The sequence below is a fragment of the Emydura macquarii genome, unplaced genomic scaffold, assembly GCF_026122565.2.
Source record: "Emydura macquarii macquarii isolate MOO-44397 ecotype Brisbane River unplaced genomic scaffold, CSIRO-AGI_Emac_v2 contig_2422, whole genome shotgun sequence".
Lineage (NCBI taxonomy): Eukaryota > Metazoa > Chordata > Testudines > Chelidae > Emydura > Emydura macquarii.
The window spans coordinates 4,534,233-4,555,002 of NW_027132559.1; the positions used below are offsets into that span (position 1 = coordinate 4,534,233).

Consider the following 20,770-nt stretch of genomic DNA (forward strand, 5'->3'; position numbering starts at 1 on the left):
AGGCTGTTTTTATGCAAATAGTTTATTTTGGGATAAAAAATGTAGCTTCCAAGTATTTTTTGCAAGCATTGCTTTGTTATACAATATTACTAAAACTATTACTCATCTAAGGATTTTAATTTTAAATTTGCTAATTTTTTCAGAAGTTATGAATGTGTTATAACAAATAGAATTTGTCATCCAGTCAAATTGCTGGAAAGCTGCCTACTTTTCACCAGTAAAGCTTGTTTTTTAAAAAAAAAAAACAACCAAAAAAAAAAACAAAACAATGAACGTTTAATAGCCTTTCAAGGGGAGCAGTGGGAGGAAAAAACCTAACTGGCTTCAAAACTGAGCTTGATAAGTTTATGGAGGGGATGGTATGATGGGACAGCCTACAATGGTATGTGGCTCATCGGCAACTGCCAGTAGCAAAAACAGACATTAGATGGGGAGGGCTCTTGAGTTACTACAGAGAATTCTTTTCCTGGTGTCTGCCTGGTGGGTTTTGCCCACATGCTCAGGGTCTAACTGGTCACCATTTTTGGGGTTGGGAAGGAATTTTCCCCCGTCAGATTGGCAGATACTCTGGGAGGTTTCTCCTTCCTCTGCAGGATGGGGCACAGGTCACTTGCAGGTTTAAACTAGTGTAAATGGTGAATTCTCTGTAACTTCAAGTCTTTAAACCATGATTTGAGGACTTCAGTAACTTAGCCAGAGGTTAGGGGTCTGTTACAGGAGTAGGTGGGTGAGGTTCTATGGTCCGCAATGTGCAGGTCAGATTAGATGATTATGATGGTCTCTTCTGACCTTAGTCTATGAATCTTGAGTCATAAAATTTTATTCATAAAATGTTAAAATGTCTTAAGAATTTTCAAAGTAAAAAAAAAAAAAAAAAAAGCACATTTAGGATTTAGAAGCTTTAAATGTTTTGTTTCTAAAAATACTTTAAATATATGCAGTAGCTTCTGAAAGGCCTCTTAAAGTTTCTACTGGCCATGACAGACCCTGTTATACCCATTATTTTAGATCTTCTGGTAGATTTTAACATCTAGGCAATTCCTTTAATGGCCTTAAAGGCTTAATTTTGTTGTAAGTTTGCTATGACAACAACAGTGAGGGAATGTGAGGTTTTGCTTCAACTGCTTCAAAACTAAATGTTTCCACTTCACCTCAGCATTTATCTGTCAGTGGGAGAGGCCATTATCGGAGCCCAAACTCATATTCGATTAATGTTATTGCTTAAATATGTGCAACAAAGGAAAAATTATTTAGCCTTTGGATACTTTCCTAAATGTATCCTAATCTAATTATTGAACTTGCCATATTTGGTTGCCCAGTTTCTAATAAGCCAAAAACCATGTGTCAACATGTCAAAAATACTAATTTCCATTTTCAGGAACTTAACTTTCTGTGAGAAGCACTGTAAGTTGTGTCCGCTATGCGTCCAGTTTTAAAAAATCATTGGTTTATGTGTTCCTTTTTTCTTTGTTTCCCTTAGGGCCCTGGAAACTAATAAATACAATCACATCACTGCTACTTACTTCTTACTAGCTGAGAGGATTCTGAGAGAGAAACAGGAGAAAGAAATTCAAACCAGATCAGCGAGCCCTAGCAACATTAAAGCTCAGTTCAGGTGAGAATTTAGACACTTCAGTGATATAGTCAATTTAATCAGAATGTTTTGAAATTCTAAGGTGTTTAAAAAAAAACAACAAAAAAACCCTGAAAAATACTTTCATTGCTTGTTCTAAATAACTTGGGGAAGTGCAGCTGAAATATAAACAAGCTTTAGAATTGATTTACTATGCTAAAAGAAAAGATTTTCATATCTGCCATGGGAAGGTCATGTTCAGTGTGTCAATTCTTGATGACTAAATCATGCCTGTATTATGTTTGATAGAGAAATGATTCTGTATGATTTCTTTCTGTTGGTGGTGTTTAAATTTCATTTTGTAAAAACTATCCTGATGGTGTAATTACCTAAATGCACTCCAGTACTGATGGGGATCTGACATAACTTCAGTTCAGCTTTTCCTTTTTCATAAGAATTTAGTTGTCAGGTTGTTTTTTGGGCCTCCCTAAATCTAGGTTAACTCAAGTACTTCTCAGGATGAAGTCCTTAAAAAGGACATAACTTTTTTGAGATTTTTTTAAAAATAAATTAGCTGTACTTGTTGGTTAAGGAAACATATTGAAAGGGCTGTCTTCAGCTACTTGATTTTTCTTACCTAAACTGATTTTTAGTAATAAAAATGTTTTCAACATAGGTCAGTAAGTTTAGTTTATCTATATCAGTGTTTCTCCATGACTGATATGTAGATGGATGCCAGTCCTTGAGATCTTCTTGACACAGTTTAGGAAGGCATCAAGTTAGTCCCTGGTATGAAAAAGGTTGAGAAACACTGATCTATATCATCCTATTAAAAATTAATAACCTTCAGCAAGACCCCTTAAATCTGTGGTACCGCCATCTCATGTGGCAAAGATAGGAGAAATCTGCTGCTGCTTTTGTGCATATGGCTGGTATTGGTGTGTGTTCACCCAGCCTGCCATTTGCTGCAGACCTTCAAGTAACCCAAAAACCTTTCATTCTTTTGTATTTTCAGGTTTAGGTGCAAATTCCTTCTTCAGCATGAAACAGATGATTTAAGTGAAAACATCCTGAATTTAAAGTTTCTGCTTGTCAGGGGGTCATAGCCCTCCTTCACATCAGTCTTGGAGGGAGGCCAGGCCCCCTTGCTGCCATATATCTATAAAGACAGTCCTTAATGAGGAATTAGTTGTCTCTGGAGCTCAGGTCCTCTGGGCAGGGCAGAGCTATCAGCAGTCTTTTGCCTGACATCCTGGCTCAGGCAGAGGGCAGACAAACGCAGGCCTGTTGGCCTAAGGTGGGGAGGCTGCCATGCCTGAGTGGGGTTGGCAGCAGGGGGCAGGGGGATCCAGGCCCACCCTACTTCACTGGGTCCCAGCCCAGGGTTCTGATAGTGGCAGAGGGTTCCACTACTGGGTCAGCACGGATGTCACCAAAACACGCTGACCAACTTTCTGGGCTACTTCCTATAGTCCCCTGGCTGTGTACCTTTTCTTCCTGGGTGTCCTCATCCTCTTGGGGTATACAGCTAGCAGTAGTCCCAGCAGGTCCTTCAAGTCCGTGTTGGCTGGTAGCTCTAGCAGTCCTGCAGAGATCCTCTTTAGGCTCCCACTCCAGCAGTGCGTGGGAGGCATCTGTCTCCTCCACTGGCTCTGGCCCAACTGAGCTGCAGGGCTCACCTTTTATACTTCCTGTCCCATTCCTCTGCTTCTGGTGGGGTGGACGTGGCTGTCCTGGCTCCACCCACCAGGGGCTGGGTGGTCGCCCCTCCCTGTCAGTCTCCGAGGAAGGCCATGCCCTTTCGCTACACTGTCATATTTAAAATGTTCAGGGAAGAGGCCCCATTCTCCTGCTCCAAGCTCTGAGTTTTGTTCGGTGAAGTTTGTGTTGAGTGAGCTTTAAGCAGCATACCAGCAACCCTGTTAGGTTTCCTGAGCAAGGATCTATTGACACTGAGAATCATTTTTGAGTTATTGCCCTGTCTTGATTATCATTTTAGGAAAGATTATGGAGGTTGTGCTGAGGTAGTTCCATCAATGTTTGTATTCCTTAGATCTTTGGCTCCCTCCCTTCCCCAGTGACTGTGTCTTTAGGCCTAGGTATAATACAGAGTGGTGGTAGTTAATTTCCTTCTAGTGATGGATGAAAATCAGGTGCCTTTGCTGATTCTTTTTGATCTGTTGCCTGTCTTCAGTATTGTTAACCCAGCTGTGAACTCTAGTGGGGGAAATGAAGACACACCTGACAGGCACCATACTTTTCTTTCCAAGGATGGTATTAGGCAATTGCTCTTCTGTCCCAAGGGTTTCTCATGCAGGGGTCCATTTTGTCATCTTTATCATTCAACGTACATAGGGAGTCATTAGGAGGAATAATGGGGAGATGTGGGTTGTGATCTCTTTCCATTTTATATCCCTATTTCATTGAAGCCAGCTGGTGCAATTGAGGTCTAATTAACAGAGACTCACCCATAAAAGCCTGAAATTACGGTAGACTGGGAGATACATTTGGAGGAACTAGTTAACACTAGTTCGGTTCCCTTGACTGGAGGAGTTTGCCTGCTGTTTCTGATCTAGGTCTACAGTTTTGGTGGCCTTACACAGTGTATGCAGTGTCTTTCAAAGGCCATTTGAAAACTTAAGTTAGTTCACTTAGTGGTCTTTGCTGCAGGAAACATGCTTGTGCTGCATGGTCTGCACTGGCTGACAGTTTATTGCCAGGTGCAATTAAGTGTTAATTTTTAGCTATAAAATCCTAAATCATTTGGATCTTGTTGCTGGGGAGATTACTTCTCTCCTGTGGTGGTACCATGACCTGTCATTCTGTGACTCACTTCCAAGATACCCTGTCTTATATTATGTGAACTAAGATGAAATAATCTGTGCATTTTTCGAAATAAATCCAAATAGACTACTTCAGTGTTTACTGTTAGAACAGTCCAAAATACTAAACACCATAAACTGGAAACCCTGAATATGCTTTCAAATGACAGAATTTTTTAAATGTCTTTCCAGACCTCCCAGCAATTCTGGCTTTTGCAGGACTGCCTGCTTTGACCCACAAAAACCCCTTACGCAGTTGAAGTGGCTCATGTCCCCTGGGGTTTGGTTTCCTGCTCCAGGTGTTGCGACCTGGCCCCTGGCGCATGGGGTCGCCATGCCACTCACTCGTATTTGGCCTGGCCATCTTCCCTTCCCCTCCCCCACCATCAGTGGGGCCAGGCCAACACCCCGAGAGAGAAATTGAGCCCAGCCAGCCCCATGAGACAGGATTGCTGTAAGGTGAGTGCAGGATAGGCAACCCCTTCTTCCCCTTCTGGGACAGCACTCAATTCCCCACCCCTCAGGGACAGGACCCCTCCTACTTTACTGATATGAAATGTTGGGAGGTATGCAGTTCTGGAATTCTGAGTTCAAATATTTTATTTTGTCCACATTAATATTTCATTATACTTGGTGGTGACTTCTTAGGAGATGTCAAGAACTGACATGATTTTATATCAAGATTGAGGTGAGTTGGTAGAACTGTATGGAATAGTTTGCTTAATGCCTGCCATGCTAATACGCCTTTGCTCCAGATGACAAGCAGATCTGCATACTTTAATGGATACTTGCTCTTATAGTTCCAAGTAAATTTAAGAGCTTTACTTGTTGTTGTGTAGATATTGTCATCGATCCAAAGGATCTACCAAAATAAAGGTCTTGTAGAGAAGAAGGCAGGCTGACTTTGATTTTGCAGTTAAAAATAAGTTTCCAAACAAGTCTTATCTGACTTACAGATTAGAGCTTTTCTGTCACCTCAAACCTATTAGAAATCATGGAAAATTGTTGTTGAAATTATATAGTAGCTATTTCCCTGCTGTTACTGTCAAGATCCCATTGTTCTCCTTTTTATCTTTATCACTGACCATACACTGTCTCAAACTTCTGTTTCATTGGCACCACAGTCCATTCTTAAACCACCATATGTTTTGGTATAATTTTTTTTTAGATTTTCATTCTCTAAGCTAAGTATTATATGTCTCTAGTTTATTTCTTAAGCTCTATTTTATGAACTAGTTCTGTTTATTTCTAGAATAGCATTTTAAAATGCCCAGTATACAACATATCAGAACTCTAGCTTGTTCTTAATGTAATTAAAAGTTGCTAACAGAATGAATGGTATGTTATGAGCTAGAGAGAGACCTTGATTACATACATTAACATTACAAATTCTACTGAAGGTCAGATCCCCAGACAGCTCCAGTAGTCCTCTGTTGGGGGAAACTTTCTAAATAGTGTGAAGCCAGCACAGGGGTTGGGAGGAGGTATGGCTGCAGCATGCTCCCCAGTGTGGTATTACAACCTGGCACAACTGAGAGGGGCTTTGTGACTGCTCTACCCAAGGCTCAGATTCAACTGTTACACTGTAATGGCCCTTTCACAATACCACCTTGTTCTCCACAATTTAAACTATCATTAAAAAAATAAAAAGCTGGTTAGTATTGAAAACCTGACCGGACTATAACGGATGTGTAGCGACATTTTCCTAAGTTTGCAGAGCCTGAAACACCACCTCAGACAGGTCAGAACTGTCCCATTCATCTCACTGGGTGCTAACTCAATTGCCAGTCACACTTTTTAAATGTCAGTGTCATCAAAGCATATCAGAAAGGAGAGGATTCTTTTATGAACATTTCCCTGTGGCACCCCCAGTGAGTGGGTTTGGAAGATACCACAACTTATTCTGCCGTCCCAAATCAAGGAGTAGCATAGTAGAGTTCCTTGGAGCATCTGTGCTCTCCTTAATGGAAAGCCAAGCTCAAAAAGGCCCAGTGGGACACCCAGAGGGGAAGCTGAGCCCAGCATAGCTTATGGATGTATCTGGACCCCATTAAGAGCAGTTGAACCCAGAGCGCATGCATACATGATCATACTTTGAACATCTGCATAATCAATTGTGAGAGTATCTGATATAGGTGGAGCATTGAAGAGTACCACTACCTCCTCCACCTTCCAGCCACTGGGTTCCAGTTTGTGTCAGAAAGCCATGTATGTACTCCATCTTCAGGTGAACTAAGCACTGCTCTGATGCACTGAGAATCTAGCTGGGAGTCCCATGATGTGTACACTATCTGTGTATGAATGGAGAGTTTCTGCACTTAAGATTACAGTGATCCTGCCATGACAGTTACTTTTTCATATAATGTAGAATGGTGTCATCATGTAAAACAGCCCTGGGTTGATTAATCCAGTAACTTTTTAACTATGAAGATAATTTTTGAATTTGAAGAGTTAGAGGAATTTTCTTGCTCAGCAGGATAAATCTGGTGGTGGCTCCAGAGAGTGAAGCAGTCTAGACTTCTCCTTTAAGTTTGTTAAATGTAAACATTTAAGTTAAGTTTGCCTGGATAAGTCTTTAAAAATACAAAACATACAGGAATAAAATGGTGGTAATTTCAATGCTGTATTTGTAACACAGCAGTTCATTCATTTTACGTTTGAAAAAAATAAGTCAAAGTAGCAGTTACTGTTAATCATTTGCCTCTATATAGAATTATAGTATACTGAAGATAAAAGAGCAGTAGCTAAGTCTAAGACTGATTTAATTTTAAGAACATAGGATTGGCCATACTGGGTCAGACCAATGGTTCATTTAACCCAGTATCCTGTCTTTCACCAGTGGTTGATGCCAGATGCTTCAGGGGGATTGAACAGAACAGGGTACTTATTGAGTGATCTACCCTCCATCATGCAGTCCCAGTTTATGGATATGCAGTGCATGGGGTTCCATTCCTGACCATCTTGGCTAACAGCCCATTGATGGACCTATCCTCCTGAAGTCACCTAATTCTTTTTTGAACGCAGTTATATTTTTGTCCTTTGCAACAAGTTCCACAGGCTGACTGTACATTGTGTGAAGAAATACTTCCCTATATTTATTTTAAACCTTTTGCTTATTAATTTCTTTGGGCAACCCCTGGTGCCTGTTGTGTGAAGGGGTAAATAACACTTTCTTATTCACTTTGCTCACACCATTCATGATTTTATAGACCTCCTCCCAGTCTTCTCTTTAAAAAGACTGGGATTTTTCAGTTTGGAAATCTCTCCTTATGTGGAAGCTGTTCTATACCCCTAATCATTCTTTTTGCCCTTCTCTGTGCTTTTTCCAATTCTGATACATCTTTTTTGACATGAGACAACCAGAACTTCATGTAGTATTCAAATTTTAGGTGGTCAGTGGATTTATATAGAGACATTATATTTTCTGTCTTAGTATCTGTCCCTTTCCTAATGGTACCTAATATTCTGTTAGCTTTTTGGACTACCGCTGCAAACTGAGCAGATATTTTAAGAGAACTATCTATGATGACTTCAAGAACCCTTTCTTAAGTGGTAACAGCTAATTTAGACATAATCATTTTGTATATATACTTGGGATTGTTTTCTCCGATGTGCATTACTTTGCATTTATCAACATTAAATTTCATCTGTCATTTTGTTGCCCAGTCATCCACTTTTGTGAGATCCCTTTTTAACTTCACAGTCTGCTTTGGACCTATTTGAGTAAGTTAGCATCGTCTGCAAACTTTGCCACCTCACTGTTTCCCCCTTTTTTTAGATCATTTATGAATATGTTGAACAGCACTGGTCCCAGTGCAGATCTTTGGGCCTCACTCCACTGTGAAAACTGACCATTTATCCCTACCCGTTGTTTTCATTCAACCTGTTACTGATTCATGAACCTTTCCTCTTATCCCATGACTCCTTACTTTTCTTAAGAGCCTTTGGTGAGGGACTTTGTCAGAAGCTTTTTGAAAGTCCAAGTACTATGTCCACTGGATCACCATTGTCTGCGTGCTTATTGATCCCCTCAAAGAATTCTAATAGATTGGTGAGGCATGATTTCCCTTTACAAAAGCCTTGTTGACTCTTCCCCCACATATTGTGTTCATCTAAGTGTTTGTTAATTCTGTTCTTGACAACAGTTTCAACCAATTTGCCTGATATTGAAGTTAGGGTTATTGGCCTGTAATTGCAATGATCGCACTTGGAATATTTTTTAAAATCAGTGTCACGTTAGTTATGTGCCAGTCATCTGGTACAGAGGCTGATTTAAGTGATACGTTACATACCACAGTTAATAGTTCTGCAATCTCATATTCGAGTTCCTTCAGAACTCTTGGGTGAATACCATCTGGATCTGGTGACTTATTACTGTTTCATTTATCGATTTGTTCCAAAACCTCCTTTCTTGATACCACAATCCGGGACAGTTCCTCAGCTTTGCTTCCTAAAATGAATGGCTCAGGTGTGAGAATCTCCCTCAGATCTTCTGTAGTGAAGACTGATGCAGAGAATTCATTTAGCTTCTCCGCAACGACCTTTTCTTCCTTGAATGCTCCTTTAGCACCTCGATCATCTAGTGGCCTCACTGATTGTTTGGGAGGCTTTCTGCTTCTGATGAAAAAAATGTTAGTTTTTGTGTCTTTTGCAGTTTGCTCTTAAAATTCTTTTTTGTCTGGCCTAATTATACTTGCCAGAATTTATGCTTTCTATTTTCTTCAGTAGGATTTGACTTCCAATTTTTAAAAGATGTCTTTTGTGTCTAACTGCCTCGTTTATTTTGTTTAGCCATGACGACATTTTTGTGGTCTTTACTTTTTTTATTTGGAGTATACATTGAATTTGAGCCTCTTTTTAAAGTTTCTGTGCAGTTTGCAGGCATTACACTCTTATGACAGTTTCTTTGAATTTCCATTTAACTAGCCTTATTTTTGTGTAGTTCCCCTTTTTGAAGTTAAACGCTACTATGCTGGATTTCTTTGATATTTTCCCTCTTACAAGGAGGTTAAATTTAATTACATTATGGTCTCTATTACTGAGTAGTTCAGCTACATTCACCTCGTGGACCAGAATCTGTGTGCTACTTAGGACTAATTCAAGAATTGCCACTTGCCTCCTGGGTTCCTGGACTAGCTACTCTAAGCAGAAGTCATTAATGGGGTCTAGAAATTTTATCTCTGCATCCTGTTCTGAGATGAAATGTTTCCAGTCAACATGGGGATAGTTGAAATCCCCCATTATTGTTAGGTTTTCTGTTTTTGTAGCCTCTCTAGTCTCCCTGAGCAGTTCAAACAATCACCATTCTGGCCAGATAGTTGGTGGTATATTCCTACTGTTATGCTTTTATTTTTCAAGCATGGAATTTCTATCTATAGCAATTCTGTAATACTGTTTAATTTAAAATGTTTACTATATTTGACTCTTTGCTTTCTTTCACATATAATGCCACTCCCCCACCAGTGCAACCTACTCTGTTTTTCCTATATATTTTATACCCTGGTATTACTGTGTCCCATTAATTATCTTTGTTCCACCAATTTTCCATGATGCCTATTATATCATTTAATACCAGGCACTCAAGTTCACCCATTTTAGTATTAGACTTCTTGCATTTGTATATAGGCACTTATGAAATTTGTCAATATTTAGTTCTGCCTTCATGTGAGGTAATTGAATAGGACTCTTTTTTGTTTGACTGTTTCTCTTCAGTTCCTACTTGTACTTTATCAACTTCTATCCTCTCCTCTTTACTAAATGCTCCTCTAATGGATGTGTGTGTCCTGACTGTGTGATCCTCTGCACCTGTTAGCTTTCCTCCAGCCATTAGTTGAAAAACTCTTCTATATCCTTTTTAAGTGTTGCTTCTTTCATTATTGCTTTGATTTGAGGTTCATGCTTAATACACAACCTGACATTCAAAGTTCCATTCATTTACAGATAAAATGTCCTTGAAAGTATCATGTTTTATTTGGTGCCTGGACTCTCGTGACTTGTTGGTTGAATATTGAAATGACTAGCAGAAACTGATTTACTCAATGGCAGTACATCAACTATGTTAGTTTAAATTCTGAGGTAAAAAAAATTCTGTGACTTGTATTTATATACTTTAAGTAAAGGCAATTTTGTAAAAGCAAACTTAGACCATATGTTCAGAAAAAGACTCACTGACATTTGAAAATGTCATTTTTTCCTCCTGAATTAATGGGTTAAAATATGTGAATGAGAAAACAAACTACCAATGTGTCTGAGCAAATACAAAGCCATTGAATTGATGGCTTTTATACTGTTGTTTGAAAACTGGGAAGAATAAAGCTCCAGATTAATCTTGTCTACAATACCATCATCCCTAGATATTGTTTAAAAACTCAAGGAACAGCACCCTCTCTGCCTAGTCCCTACTGGTTCTAGACCTCTCGCAAACATTTGATTTAGTGTTTTCTGTAACGTGAAGAAACAGTTTTTTCAGTGTTGTTTTTCGAGAGCTGTCATGGATTTTTCAGATTTCTAAATTGGCAGCAACCAACATGACTTGGAAATTAAACCTCATTTTTCTTTCATTTTAAAAACTATTACTATTTATAAATTGCACTGGCTTGCCAAGTAGTATAATTGCTGTGGCATTTATGATCTATGCCTCCTGTGATGATTTTATATTGTGTATTTTTAAGCTAGCACTCAAATCTAATTTTACTCCTTTTTTCCCTTCACTATCTCTTACCTAGGCAATCCTGGCCAACAAAAATCGATGTGCCCCAGGACCTGGAGGATGACCTTACAGCTTCTCCTCTCTCCCATGCAACTGTTCCTCAGTCTCCAGCTCGCACTGCTGAAAATGTTCTTAATGGCCACAGAAGTAAGGCACTTGGCGACTCAGCAAAGAAAGAGGATATCCCTGAATTAGCAGGGCCAGCACTTTCAGTGGTTCCTTCAGTGAGCTTAAAACCCACTACTAGTGGCCGGAAGTGCTTGTTTAGAGTAGAAGAAGATGAAGAGGAAGATGAAGAAGATAAGAAACCCATTTCTCTTTCAACTCAAGTTGTTCTGCGCCGCAAGCCTTCAGTTACAAATCGTCTCACTTCCAGGAAGAGTGCACCAGTCCTTAATCAAATCTTTGAGGAAGGGGAGTCAGATGATGAGTTTGACATGGATGAGAACTTACCCCCAAAGCTTAGCAGGTTAAAAATGAATATTGCTTCACCTAGCACAGTACATAAGCGCTACCACAGAAGGAAAAGCCAGGGTCGGGGATCTAGTTGCAGTAGCTCAGAAACTAGTGATGATGACTCAGAAAGTAGGAGACGGCTAGATAAAGATAGTGGGTTTACATACTCCTGGCATAGACGGGATAGTAGCGAAGGGCCTCCTGGCAACCAAGGAGATGGTGGTGGACAGAGCAAACCAAGCAATGGAAATGGAGGGGTAGACAAAACAAGCCCTAGTGATAACAACAAAGGTGGGGGAAGTCCCTCCACTGGCTCCAGTGGTAGCACTAACAACACTTCAGGTTCCACTCGTAGGTGTGCTGGATCTGGAAACTCAATGCAGTTGTCTTCTAGAAGTGCAGGGGACCTGGTTGAAAGCCTGAAATTGATGAGCCTTTGCTTAGGTTCACAGATTCATGGCAGCACTAAATACATTATTGATCCTCAAAACAATCTGTCATTTTCCAGTGTGAAAGTGCAAGAGAAATCAATGTGGAAAATGTGCATAAGTTCTACTGGGAGTGCAAATCAGGCTTCATCTTTGGGCACCATAAAATTCTTTTCTGACCAAATGTCAGACACAGCAAATGAGTTGGAAAGGATAAAGAATAAGAACTTGAAAAATAATGTGCTACAACTACCTCTCTGTGAAAAGACCATCTCTCTGAATATTCAGCGGAACCCCAAGGAGGGACTGCTGTGTACCTCCAGTCAAACTAATTGTTGTCATGTCATTTGACAATGACCTGACTTAATAGCTCAATCTACTTGACAACACCATTCTTCCTGTTCAGAGCTGTGAACACCTTATTTCAATGAACCCCTTTTGTTGTCTTAATATTTTAAAGTGGGCTTTATGAGCAGTTATTTATTACATTTTAATTTTGTGTTTGCTTGATGGTATGACAATGCATGGTCTTTGTGCATGCTGCTAGCCAATACATCTTTCTTTCCCAACAGAATAGACTATTTTATTGTGTAATTTTTACACGTATAATTTTACTATGGAAGATCTGGATTAAATTAAAATGTATATCTGGATCCTAGTGTAAATGTAGCACTTAGAAGTTTCATATTCTGCACTTAAACTAGAGAGAGAGAGAGAGAAGCTTTTGTTTGCTTGTGAAATGTTAATTCTTGTTCTGACCTTCTGTGATATCTAAAATATGTGATATGTGGCATACTTCTGTGTGTCTGAAACAGAACCAAAGCAATAATGTTTTGATGCTGAAAACTCCTCAGAGAGCTTTCAGATGTTCCAAGGCTTGTACAAAGCAAAGATGCACTGAAAATTAGTGATCTTAAACTATGATTTTAAACCCACACCTATTTGTCTTAAGCTATAATATGGTGAAAGTTGTGGCTCAAAATCAAACTAAAAGGATCTTGTTTTCCTATAGGCAAGATTTTTTTAAAAAGGAACTAGATTTGTAAGGCAGCTTTTCCCCATAGAAATATGTTAATATTACAAGCAGACAATCTTCTTTTTTAATATAAGAAAGGTAAATTATAAAGTCTACTTCTGAGTTTTTACATTTAACTGAAAATAAATACTTTGTATAAATTACTTCCGTTAGTAGTAGTATATCATGACAATTACCTTAAATATTTTAGCATTTCTTATTCTAAGTATGACCCTTAGATCTCAAAATGCAATAAAGAATGGAAAATGTTTAGATAATTGGAAGCAAATTTAAATTAATCGGTGTTATCGGCTGATATAAATTTTCCTCATCATTAGACTTTTTGGCTATTGTCAGGACTTAACATGTTGTCTCCTGTATTTACTCTGTTCCGTTAACTTCCCTCAATACTCTTGTTTTCTATTAAAATCATGTCCAATATTTATAAAAACTAAAAATTGGCACATAAGAAAATAGCCTTCCACATTCTTTAAAGCTATTAGCTTTTCCATTTTATTTCCCCATTGCCATTGAAATAATGGCAAATTCATGCTTTAAAATATTTCTGTACAAAAGGTTACTTTTGACCAGATGAACTAACTTTTGTGGAATTTTATTATCTAGAATAAAATATATTGCAGATTCCTAAATTTTGGGAAGGGCAAGAATGTTTTATTTTTTCATGCTGTGCACTGGGTCTTCAAAGCAATGCTAGTAAAAATTGGTGGTATTATGTAGCAGCACCCCAGCCAGACACTGAATGTCTGAGAGGAGTTTACACTGTTTAGAATATTGTAACATTTGAAAAATGGTCAAATGCAATGCATTTCACGTACACCATAGAGTGTGAGTAGAGCACCAAAGAACTGCATTACATTTGGTCATAATTTCTGTAGTTTACACTGGCTTTTCTTTATTAGTATGATATATTTTATTAGGAGAATCTACACTGCACAGGATACTTTTACTGGCTAACCTAGCTAAGGATTATACATTTTTGCTACCTAAGCAAAACAAGTGATACACATTTTACTTTATGGAACTTTTAAGTTTTAAGCTACAGTTGCAGTTCAGTCAGTGTGATAGTTATAAATTGAAAGCTACCAGAAGAGATGTGTGGGTGAAGCCATAGAACACATTTGCTTGAAATTTCTGAGCAGGGATCTGATAAAGGGCCAGAAATAAGATGTGTGGTTCACAGACAGTGAGCGTAACATCTATATTAAAAGTAGGAGAAAAGTTTATAAAGGGCATTGGCAATAAACTATTGTTGCAGCTTTTTTTCCAAGTATTGTAAATACTTTCCTGATATTATGTACAGCCTTGGAATGGCACCTTTTAACTAACCCCAGGTGTATTTTGTTTCCAATGTTTTTATATACAGATGTATATATGGTGCTCACTTTAGAACAGCAGTGTTGACCATTTATGCTGCATAGCTGTATTATAGCCTTATTAGTTGTGTATGGTTGGTTGAACTTCTGGGTGTACAAAAGTTAGTCTGAGTGTTGTCCTTTTAGCCATTTGGTCATAGGTGAATGATTGTGCATGTGTTGTATGTTATATTATGTTGTCATGTAAAAGGAAGGGAGAGAATAACCACTACATTAAAATAATATTGGACCAAACTATTTAGAGCAAGTAAACAGTTTCTTGTACCCCTTAACCTGTCTTTAAAAGTTGCATATAGTTATGGTAGCGTATAAATTAAATATTGTGGAAAAACAATTAGTCTTGTATTTTTCTCCGTGTGTATATATAAATGTACCTTTAGCAACTTTATCTGTATTTAAGATGTGACAATCTTGACACAGAATTTTAAGAGTAGCAGTAAAAATAAGCAGAATTAATGAAATAGAACAGAATTAAAGAACTTCTCATCAAGAAAGAATGTGTGTGTTAAGAGGGTACAGAAATATCAGCTGATCTTGTCGGTTGCTTCCAGCAACGTTTGGCTTTCTTCATTGTATAAACATTCATGATGTGTGACAGAAATGGAAAATCCAGTTAATAAAAGTGACATCTTGATTGGTGCATAAACTTTGATTTTCATGTCAACTTTATACAATTTGCTAATCAGACTCTTCATTCTACACTATAGGTGTGAAATAAAATCTCTTCTGTTCTAATAGCAGAGTTTAACACTTATCTTATCAGAATACATGAAACACTGTTGTTTGGTCAAAACAGGTATTACCAAAACAGATGGGAAAGTCTTTGCAAAGTAAGGCTAGAGTCACAATGGGATTTAAGTGCCTAAAGACAAACGCTCCCCCCCCCCCCCCCCCAACACACACACACGGTCCTTTAGGTGCCTAAATTTCTGCTAGTTGGGTAGGTGCAATGTCAGCTAGGTGCAAAGCCTGATCTGGTAGACATGCTCAGAGCATACCTAATCTGACCAAGAGCCAGCTGGCTACAAGCAAATTGGGAATTTTTTGGGGCTGATTGGTGAATAGGGTACTCGGGCTGTACAAGATGCAAGTTTGAATCCCTGATTTACAGCATGAACTTGAACCTCACTCATCCCATAGCCAAAGTGAGTGCCCTAACCCTTGGACAACCAATCTCTCATTTTTTTCTGGCCCAATAAATATTTATTCAACAGGGAACAGCTTCAGAAGAGAGAGACACATCCACCCCAAAGTGGTGGTTGGGGCATTCTCCTGGAATGTGGGAGATCTGGGTTCAAGTCCCTGCCTCAAATCGAGCAGGGATTTAAAAACAGGTCTTCAATGTTGCAGGAGAGTATCCTAACCATTGGGCTATGATGGGGATACCATCTGAGCTGGCCTAAGTGCCTAATTCCAGCTGAAGGTTCATGTCTGAGAATTCTGAGCAATGGGAGGGCATCTCCCTCCAATTTAAAGTTAGGCCCTGCCCCTTGGCAGCTCCCCTCTCAGCTTGTGAATACCTCTTATATACCTTTCACCAGACAGTGCAGCATGAATCTGGCTGCTTATTTTGGGCCTGTGAATTCTGGTGGATAGCAGAGCACCTGATGAGTTGCACATTGTACTTGTGTTCACTTAAGGCTAAAAACGAGATTAGTTACAACTTCCTGGTTTTCACTTTGAGTGACTATCCGCAGAGGAGAATTCATTTAACATCATGCCTTTGGTTACACTGGTGCAACTTTGGTGTGTAGACAAGACCACAACTATTCTTTTGTGCTTAAAATGTCTATGGTTGGCAACAACTTAAAGGTAACTTAAGAAAAGTATAAGATCTGTTTAACTATTTGAAGCTGAAGAAAAACCCTCCAGGAGTAAACATCTGAACTTTAAACTATAGCAAGTAAATGTTATTTTGGAGAACATCTGAGACCGAGTAAGTTTGATAAAAACTGGACAATATATTGATAAATGGTCTGACACCAATGAGCAACAGAAAAATGCCAATCATTGAAATGTAGGGTTGGAAAGGATCTCAAGAGTTCATCTAGGTCAGCCATCCCCGCACTGAGGCAGAAGCAAGCATACCAAGACCATCCTTGACAGTTTGTCCAACTTGTTCTTAATGGTAGATTCTATAACCTCCTCTAGGAGCCTATTCCAGTACTTAACTATACTTACAACATTTTTCCTAAATATCTAAATCTCCTTTGCTGCAGATTAAGCCAAATTCTTGTCCTACCTTCAGTGGACATGGGGAACAATTGATCACTGTTCAGTATCCTCTTTGTAACAGACTTTAAAATATTTGAAAAACTATATCAGTTTTTCTCTTCAGTCTTCTTAAGACTAAACATATCCAAATTTTTAAAAAACCTTTCATTATAGATCAGGTTTTCTAAAGCTTTTAATTTTGTTTTTCTCCTCTCATCGTCTTTGTGTTTGTCCACATCTTTTTTAAGGTGTGGCACCCAGAACTGGACACAATACTCCACTGAAGGCCTCACCAGTACCAAATAGAGCAATACAAAATTACTGTCCATGTTTTACATACAACACTCCTGTTAATATTTCCTAGAACGATAGCCTTTTTTTGCAACTGCATCACATGGTTGGTTCATCTTCAATTTATGATCCACTATAAACCCCAGGTCCTTTTCAGCAGTACTTCTATCTATCCAGTTATTCCCCATTTTGTATTTGTGCATTTGATTTTTTCCTTCCTAAGGGTAGTACTTGTCTTTGCTGATTTCAGACCAATTCTCCAATATGTCAAGGTCATTTTGAATTCTAAACCTGTCCTCACCATGTCATCCACAAATTTTATAAGTAGACTCTCCACTCCATTATCCAATTCAATGAAAATATTGAATAGTACAGGATAGACAGTTGCAGGACCCCATGAACTTGACAGAAAATTACTGAGTATGCTTTTTCACCCAGTTGCGCATCCATCTTACAGGAATTTCATCTAGATCACCTTTCCTTTCACTTATGAGAATTTAATCTGGGACAATATCAAAAGCCTTACTAAAATCAAGATACATCATGTCTATACTTCCCCCCCCCGCCCCCACCAGGCCAGTAATCCTCTTGAAGGAAATTAGGTTGATCTGGCATGATTTGTTCTTGACAAATCCATGTTGGCTATTACTTATTATCCTCTAGATGCTTACAAATTGATTGTTTAATAATTTGTTCAGGCTAACTGGTCTATAATTACCCCGGTCATCCTCTTTTCCCTTATTAAGATAGGTAAATATAGAACCTTTCTTCATTCCTCTGCATCCGTCCTCCATAAGTTCTCAAAAAAGAAAAAAAAAATCACTAAAGGTTCCAAGATTGCTTCAGCTAGTTCTTTAAGTACCTAGGATGCATTTCATCAGGTCCTGCCAACTTGAATGCTTATAATTCGTTTAAATACTCTTGAATCTGTTCTTTCCCTATTCTAGTTTATGTTCTTTCCCCCTTATTGTTAATATTATGTTAAGCATCTGATCTCACAATCTTTTAAATGGGGACTGAAGCAAAATAGGCATTAAACAGCTATGCTGGCTTGATGTCTTCCATTATTATCTCTCCCTCCCTGCTAAATAGTGGACCTACACTTTCCTTAGTCTTGCTCTTGCCCCTAAGGTATTTATGGCATCATCTTATTTTTATGTCCCTTACTAAATTTAACTCATTTTCTGACTTGTGATTTTGTCCTTATAAGCCTACCCTATTCTTTGATATTCAACCTTAGCAATTTGTTCGTTTCCACTTTTTGTAGGACTCCTTTTTGATGTTCAAGTAATTGAAGAGTTGCTGATGTAGCCATTTTGACCTCTTACTATACTTCCCATCCTTTCTTTGTTTTGGGATAGTTTGCTTTTTGTCCCTTTACTGCCAGTTCTCCTAAACTCCTTTTCTCCTTACATCTTCTTCCCCTATAACTCTATCTACCAGTCCTCTGAGTTGTTAAATCTGCTCTTTTGAAGTCCATTGTCCTTATTCTGTTGCTCTCCTTCCTCTCTTTAGAATAATGAAATCCATCATTTCATGATCACTTTCATCCCAACTTCCTTGCACCTTCACATTTGCAACCAATTCCACCATTAGTCAGAATCAAGTCTAAACTGGCTGTCCCCCTGGTTATTTCTCCAACTTGCACACTTAGAATTAACTGAGAGGAAGCAGTTGGTAAGAGTAGCTCTCTATGCAGAACAAAGCTCTGAAATAACACTAGGAAAAATAAAAATATTGTATCTATAAATACATACAGAATACAGATTCTATAAAAGATAGAGGGACCAAAAGTGACTCCAAAAATGGAAGAAATCAGTCAATTTTTACACCCTTGAAGAGATTTTAAATATAGCATTTGACTGTAAAATTACCCATATGGTTAGTTAATCCTAATGACCAATTTGAAGATAGGTAGGCAATTATATGTATATAAATCAGTAATTTAGATTGACGGAACTGTCTTAATTTGTATGGCTGGAGCCTAAATCTTGGATTTACTTTTGTAATTTAAATTTAAGTAGAGGCTGAGGCTTGTAACCATTCCTATAGTCAGTCACACATCTTTTCTTTAGTATCTTGAAGTATGAGTGTCTTCCTATTAGCTATTTTCTGTTAAAGATTCAGTTGAGAAAGTTTCAAATTTAGAGCATATATTAAATATGTGCTTTATTTCATCACTGATTTAAGCTTTTATCTAATGTGCACTATACTTTGATTTCCACTGTTAAACCTAATCAAATGATACTATGAGCTTTTTATTAATAAGGCAAATCTTTGTAAATGTTTGGTTCAATTTGCTATTGGAACCTCTTCACAGTAAATGTAATTCCTGAAGCTGGGTCCCAAACTGTAGTGTTTAGAGCAGTGGTTCCTAACCTGTGGCCCATGGGCCTGCGGTTCCCCTCCCATTGGCTGCAGAAGGGAGCTGCTGCCTAAGTACCCAGGTGGAGCGCGTTTCCGGTGCAGGCTCCTTGCTGCAACCAAGGGGACTTGAGATAAGTGCTTCTCTCCCCTTGGCTGTAGCAGGGAGCACAGCAAAGTGCTCTGCCAGGGTCCCTAGGTGCTGGGTCCCTGCTGGAGCCAGAGGGAGGGGAGCACTGATCTCCCATCCCCCTGGCTGCAGAAGGGAGCCACTGCCTAGGGACCCAGATGGAGCACATGGTTTCCCTGCTGCAGTCAGGGGGATGGGAGATCCTCCTCACCGAACTCCTTCCCCCTGGCTGCAGTGGGAGGCAGGGAGGGAGGCTGCTGCCGGAGACTAGTGGCCCTTCAGGGTTGTAAAAATTATATTTGTGGCCTTCGGTCCAAAAAGGTTGGGAACCACTGGTTTAGAGTGTCCCTGACATGTGGAAGAATAACTCTTCAGGAGCTGCTGATGTAGAACACAGTAAACAAGCACTGAACCATGAGGATGATTGAAAAATTTAAATACTCAAGATCAGATACTATGATGGCATGCATGCATTGTCATGATTTACCTTTTCATTTATTTACCAGACATCTGCTTTAGATTTAAAATGGCTGTTTCAAGTGGATTTGTGTTCCTCTTCAAATGATAGCAAGCCACATTTATTTCTACTGACCCTTCTTCTGGCATCTCAATATGGTGCTAAGAGGACACTGTGATGGAAGATCAGGCAGCCTGCTAAGGAGATATAACAGAGGTCCTGATCATTTGTCATATAAGAATGGTTTAACATGTGAATATTTTTTTAAATGAAATACACCTCTCTTGCTCCCATATCAGTTCTACACATTGTAGGGATTTTTTTATGGTACAATGATATCTACATTGCACAGCTTCTGCACAGTACCTTTAATATTCTTTATGTCCTAGGATTGTTGAGATTTCCTTGTGGGTCACAGAACAACTGTATATTTGGAGGAAGTTGGTCAAAGATGCTATTATCACATCCTTGCCCCAATCAAATACTTGGAATTGGATCTACTGGCATAAATGAGTGATTATTTGGCTGCTGCTATATTTTTCAATTAATTTCAAATTACATTTTTATGTAAAGAGGGGCAGGAGAGCCAACACACATAGTACCTTAGCCAATTATCTTGTCAACAGTGGCTGAATTAAAATAAAATAAAAACAAAAAAGAAACAAACCACCAAGTAGAAGAGGAGGGACTGAATCCCCACAGTGCCTGTCCTCAGGTTCCTACAGGGAACTTCTCATATGTGTTACCTTTCACTCCTTAAACTGTATTCTTCTCCATGAGCACTGACGTCATTCAGACATAATGCCTGTAAGTGATACCTTATGGGAAAGGCTCCCTTGGTTCAGGCCCTGTTAGTCAGGAGTCCCCAAAGCAGTAGGTTCCATCATTCTTGTAAGGATCTCCATGAAATTCCTGAA

The 20,770-nt window shown here is 38.8% G+C and overlaps 1 protein-coding gene across 1 annotated transcript in view; it reads left to right on the forward strand.

Moving 5' to 3' along the window:
- Positions 1 to 12,900, forward strand: part of SNRK (SNF related kinase) — a 71,776-nt gene extending 58,876 nt beyond the window's left edge. Inside the window, exons 6-7 of the mRNA XM_067561827.1 lie at positions 1,481 to 1,615; positions 11,121 to 12,900. Of these exons, the coding sequence (XP_067417928.1) occupies positions 1,481 to 1,615; positions 11,121 to 12,339 (1,354 nt within the window). The 3' untranslated portion in view covers positions 12,340 to 12,900. The remainder of the gene's footprint in view (positions 1 to 1,480; positions 1,616 to 11,120) is intronic.
- The last annotated feature ends 7,870 nt before the right edge of the window (positions 12,901 to 20,770 follow it).